At 61.0% G+C, this 5,622-nt stretch overlaps 1 protein-coding gene across 1 annotated transcript in view; it reads left to right on the top strand.

Annotated features, from left to right (window-relative positions):
• The window catches only part of COL26A1 (collagen type XXVI alpha 1 chain), a 178,446-nt gene extending 173,950 nt beyond the window's left edge, over positions 1 to 4,496 (top strand). The window contains exons 11-14 of the mRNA XM_007468820.1: positions 430 to 465; positions 1,631 to 1,672; positions 3,488 to 3,572; positions 4,336 to 4,496. Of these exons, the coding sequence (XP_007468882.1) occupies positions 430 to 465; positions 1,631 to 1,672; positions 3,488 to 3,572; positions 4,336 to 4,496 (324 nt within the window). The remainder of the gene's footprint in view (positions 1 to 429; positions 466 to 1,630; positions 1,673 to 3,487; positions 3,573 to 4,335) is intronic.
• Positions 4,497 to 5,622: the final 1,126 nt, after the last annotated feature.

Here is a 5,622-nt window from a genome sequence, read left to right as displayed (position 1 = left end):
GGGGGGGGCATCTCCTGGCTGGCCGGGGGAGGGTGCTGGAAGACGGCTGGATGCACAGGTCTGGGGCCCTGGGTAGCCTTCCGGCTGGGCATCGGCACTGATGGAGAGTCCACGCAGGCACCCTCATGATCACCATTGCTGTCACTCGTTCTCTGAGGGCCCCTCTCTCGCGTGCTGGGGGGATGTGTGCTTTGCCATCCGGTCCCCTTCTCCGAGTGATAACCATACTTGGCATTGCCCCATTTCACAGGCCAGTAGCGGAGGCGCCAGGACCGGGGGGGCTCCCGGCTGTGGCCTTCGTGTTTCCTCTACGCCACCCTCCTCCCCGCATCCATTTTTCAGATTTCCAGAGCCCAGTGCAGGGGGAGGGCCAGCGGAGGACTGTCAAGGGCAGGCAAAGCCTAATCTGCTTTGTTTGATTTTCTGCAGGGCCTGGCTGGAGAGCGGGGCGTGACAGGGCAGCCTGTAAGTGTGGGACCGTGTGGATGGGCCACCCCCAGGACGATGGGCTCTGGTGCAGGCCCAGGGTACCAGGTGGGCGGGCGTCTGCCCCAGGCGGCCTGGCTGACTTCAGCCTCCCAGCTTCCCCAGGCATGGCCGGATCCAGCCCAGCCAGGATGGGGCAGGGGGAGAGAAACGGGCAACCTGGATGCAGTGCCAGCTGCCCAAGTTGAGAAGGGGTGAATTTGGGAGGTGGGACCCCCCTCACTGAGCGTATGAAGTAAGGACTGAAATAGCCTCCTGTTGCGAGGCTTGGATGAGAGTCCTGAGGTCCCTTCCAGGGAGCCCAGGCCCCTGGGTTAATGTGCTGTGTGACCTGCAGGGTCCCTTGCCTTCTCTGAACCTTCTAGGAATAGAGACATAGATAGCTGACCTCTAATTCCCCTCTCGGAAATAAGAATTCATGAGTCTCAGCCCCTATCTTCAGGGCCAAGGAGGTGGGTACCTCCTTCGTGCCCAAGTCTTATGTCAGGGGCATGGGGCTGGGGGGAAAGGAGTGGATCTTTGCTGAGCATCTTCTATGTGGAAACCCTCTTCATCCATAGCGTGTTTAAGCTTCACAGTGACCCCATGAGACAGTGCTTTATTTTCCCTATTTGCCAGAACTGGCAGCTAAGGCTCAGAGAGGTTAAGCAACTTGCCCAAGGTCACACAGCTAGGCAACGGTAGAGCCAAGATTTAAATGCAGGAGTGTTAGCCTCCAAAGCCATGCCTTCTCCAAGCTTATTATTGAGATTGATTTATTTAATCCTCCTAATAGCTCTATGAGGCTATTATTATCTCCATTTTGGAGATGGGAAAATTGAGGCACAGAGAGGTAAAGTAACTTGCTCAAGGTCACACAGGAGTAAGTGGCCACCTAGGTGTTATTGTGAGGCCGATGTTACTGGCCCCATTTTAGAGTCAGGGAAGCAGAGACCTGAGGTGCAGGGGACGTGATCCCTGGAAGGGCCAACACCTGAGCTCCTGGGGTTCCAAACCTGACTCCTCCCTCCCTAGAAACAGAATTAAGCCCCTAAAATCAACCCTGTGCCAGGCTGTGCAGGGGTGCCCAGGGAGAGAAGCTGGAGAGGGTGGAGAAGCGCCCCCCCCCCCGCACCCATCATTGACTGCATGACTTTCTTCCCAGGGCGAGCCTGGCGGGAAGGGGGAAGAGGAAGCCACCACCGAGGTAACCGCGCCCCTGGGCCCGTTGCTTCCCTCCTGCCCTTTGGCTGTGTCTCAGCAGGAGAGCGGGTACCCAACAGAGCTGGACTGACACCGTCAGCCCTGAGCCGGGCATCAGTCACGGGGTGAATGGGGTGCCAGCCCAGCGGGGGAGACAGCTGAGTGAATAGCGACTGCAGCACAAGGTGAAGTATGCTGCAATGGGGCAGCACAGATGGGGTGACCGGCCTGGGGCCTGAGTCGGGGGGAGACCCTGCCGGAGAGGGCCGGAGGAGCCACGGACCTGCAGAAAAGACCACCTGGCACACGGGTGTGCCCAAGGTCGCTGTGGTGGACTGAAGGATACATGGGCATGCGGATGTGGGAGAGGACGATGAAAGAGTGAGGTTGGGAGCACACAGGGGCCAGGGCAAGATGGGACGGGAAGGGGGCACAGATGGAGTGCGAGCATGGCTGTGGGGAGCCACACCTTCTGGGACCGGGAGAGGAGGCTGGGGGCCAGGGTGATGGATAAAGGGGGCGGAGGCAGTAGGGCCAGCCCAGGAGGTCTTGCAAGCTGAGAATGAGTCCCGTGGGAGTGTCAGGGCTCAGCGGGCTGGCCAGCTCAGTGGGCACACAGTGCCCCTTAACTGAGCTGAGGGAGGTTCTAAGCCGGGGGTGGGGGTGTCTTCAGAGGTTGGAGGCGAACAGCTGCGGGAGGCGGGCTGGGCTGGAGAGGTGAAGCTGGGGCCGGGGGACATTCCAGAGGTCCTTGCGGGACTGGAGAAGGGGGAAGAGGCTGGAATCAGGGCAGCCGTGGTGGGCACAGGAGGCAGTGGGAGGAAGATGTGGATGCTGGGGTCACTTGTGATGGGGAGACAAGAGAGGATACCCACGACTTCCCCCGCCCCATCTCATCGGCGTGCATCCTGTGGCCCAGGGACTGAGGCTTAGCCGGGTCCTGACAGAGGGGGCCTGGACCGCCTACTCCTAGCTGGGACACCCCCATCCCAAACGCCACCCACAGCCCGGCTTCTCAGGGCCTGTGGTGGGAAGACCTCTCTCTTGTAACTCAGTAGCATGCTTTTGGGTTTCTTTTGTTTTAAGCTAAATTAATCTGAATGTCATGACAGAGCTGTCATGTTCTACCAGCCAAAGATGCCTGTTTGCTGCTGACTCCAGGGCGGGGCCTTGTCTCTCCACCATCACTTTTTATTTCAAAGTGGCCTTGTCACCTGTCTTCTCAATTAATCAGCTCATTCACGTGTCTCGACACATGAGGTCCTTCTCCCGTGTGTAGGCTGGGCTCCCAGAAACGCAGACGTGCCATCATCGCGTCCTCCTGCTGGCATTCCAGAAGCCGTGGCTCTGCGCTCTCTTTTTCTCGCCCGGGTGACCACCCTGGAAATCTCTCGGGTGGGCAGTGCCAGGAAGGAAACAGGCAAAGCACCCCCGACCCGTGGGCCCGTACTAGGTGCTCTGCCCATAGCAGAGTATTTTCTGGAAAGAAGGGCACACAGAGGAAGCAGCAGGTAGCCACGGGAGCAGGCCGAGCCCAGGCTGGAGGCAGACAGGTCTGGCTGTGAAGCCCTGGTCGGCCATTTCCAGGCTGTGTGGCCACAGGACTCTGGTTACCCTCTGTGCGTCAAGTTCCGTGTCTCTGAATAGTAATTCGAACCCCAGCCCTGGCGCCTGGATGTCCACCCGATGATGGCTGTTGTACTGATGTTGGTGGCAGGAGGGAAGTGATGGGCGTGGGGAGGGCTGGGACAGCACACTGAAGCAGGACGGCCCTGACCTTGGCTGCCTCCTCCCCCCCCCCCCCCCCCCCCCCCCCCAGGGCGAGGGGGTGCTGCAGCTGCGGGAGGCGCTGAAGATCCTGGCCGAGAGAGTCCCCATCCTGGAGCACATGATTGGGATCCACGGTGCGTGGTGACCAGGACCTGGGGACAGGCAGGCCCACAGGTGGCCGCCGAGTCCGAATCTTCCTCTGTTCCGCCTCCCTGCCGCCCTCGTGGTGCTGCCTCTGGTGCCTGCTCTCCCTGCCCCAGTGGCCCCTCACTTGGCTGCCAGTCTGGCCCTGTCCCACCCCCGCCCAAGGACCCTCCGTGGCTCCCTGCTGCCCGTGACCGACATCCAGGTCCCAAATCCCTCCCCAGCATGGCCTGGTGTCCAGTGGCACACAGCTGTCATCCGGTTACCCCAGGCCCTTTCCCACCTCGGCACCTTTGCTCAGGCTGGTCCCTCGGCCTCCTGGGCACCAGTTCCCGCTTCGGGACCTGCTCCGGGATCTCTTCCTCCCTGAAGCCGCCTTCCTATCTCCCCACCAAACTCTGCTGAGCCTTCTGTTCCCTTACGGGGTGGGGTTTCCATGTCTCTCCCTGGCACTTGTGCAGGGCCTGGAGCCAGACCCTGGTTAGCACTTGTTGAAGAATGGATGAATGAGTGAATTGGTGAATGAATAGATGAGCAAATGGGAGAATGAATGAAATGAGCGCCTGGATGAGTGTACGAATGAATGGATGAATGAATGAGTGAGTGAATGGATGTGTGAGGAGTAGAAGCCAGCTGCTGCTTTGTCGTGTCCTCACTGGGCACAGAGCTTCCGTTGCTGGCGGGGCTGGAAGTGAAGGTGCTTTGCTTGCTCCCAAGGCCCTGCGCAAGCCCACCCTCCTGCTCTCCTTCCAGATCCCCTGGCCTCCCCTGATGGGGGCTCCGGCCAGGACGCCGCTCTGAGAGCCAACCTCAGGATGAAGCGGGGTGGCCCCCCCCCCGACGGCTCCCTGGCTGCCCTGCTTGGCCCCGACCCTGGGCAGAGGAGCGCTGGCCGGGCCAGCGGCGGGAAGTAAGAGGCCAGCGCTCCAGGACAAGCCCCGACTCCGCCAGAGACCCAGCCCCGGGGCCTGTGCTGCCACTGGCACCTGAGGACACCCCGAGTGGGACCGGGCTCCAGGCCTGGACGATCGTCAGGGACACTGGCTCCTGGGGGCTGGGGGCCTTGGGGACAGATGGCAGCTCCAGGGGCAGGGGCCAGAGGCCAGACCAGACCCTGCCCTGGTCCCTTCCCTCCTCACCTGCACTCCCTGCTGGAGACGGGATCTGGTGGGCCGGGTGGGCTGTGAGAATAGTCGTAATACTCATCATTTACTGGGTCCCTGCATCGTTTGGGCCTGTCCGAGGAGCTTCCCTACATTGTCTCATTTAACCCTTAGGAGGTAGGCTTGTTATCCCGACTTTACACGGGGGACAGAGGCTTGGAGAGGATAACTCACCTGCCCAAGGCCCCCAGACCATGAATGGCTGGGGCAGGGTTTGAACCCATGTTCTCTCTACCCTGCCAGCTTCCCCTCTTCACGGGGAAACTCAGGGCGGGTGGCTCCTGAGGCTCCAGCTGGGAAGGAGGGCAGGGCCCTGCCCAGCACGAGACAGCGGGGGCCCCTGAGCCTCCTTCCTCGACTCCCCTGCCTGGGCTCGGGGTCTGCTCCACTGGTTGGGGAGCAGCTTGGCCTGTAGCTACTCTCGGAGGCCAGGGAGACCTTGAATAAACCCAAAACAGTCACGTGGACTTGGAGACCGTGAGAGAGGAGCGTTGGGGTGCAAGGACCCTCAAACTGAATTGGCGTTGCCCACCGCTGTATCCCAATCTCTCTGACCCCGTTGAGCTGGGAGGAGGGAGGATTTAATGCAAATGTGCACCCTCCAGGGGCCATCCCTGCAGCCCCGCCCTCTCCCAGGCTCTCTGGGAAGCTGCAGGGTTGGCCACTTCTGCGTTACACGGCAAGTCCTATGTCCCGAGGAGGAGGAGGGATTGCTGCCTGATTCCCAGGCCCTGCTGGAGAGAGATGCTCCCACCCTCGGCGCTGTGGTCCCAGCCAGGCTCCACAGCAGACACCCAGGTCCCCAGTGCCCCAGAGCAGCTCTCAAGGCCACAGCGCTCGAGACCTCTCCGGTATCGGGTCCCCTGTGCCCTGGGCT

The sequence above is a fragment of the Lipotes vexillifer genome, unplaced genomic scaffold (genome assembly GCF_000442215.2).
Source record: "Lipotes vexillifer unplaced genomic scaffold, Lipotes_vexillifer_v1.1 scaffold12, whole genome shotgun sequence".
NCBI classification, from domain to species: Eukaryota; Metazoa; Chordata; class Mammalia; order Artiodactyla; family Lipotidae; genus Lipotes; species Lipotes vexillifer.
Note: the sequence above shows the minus strand (reverse complement) of the source record. Positions and strands in the feature narration are given on the sequence as shown.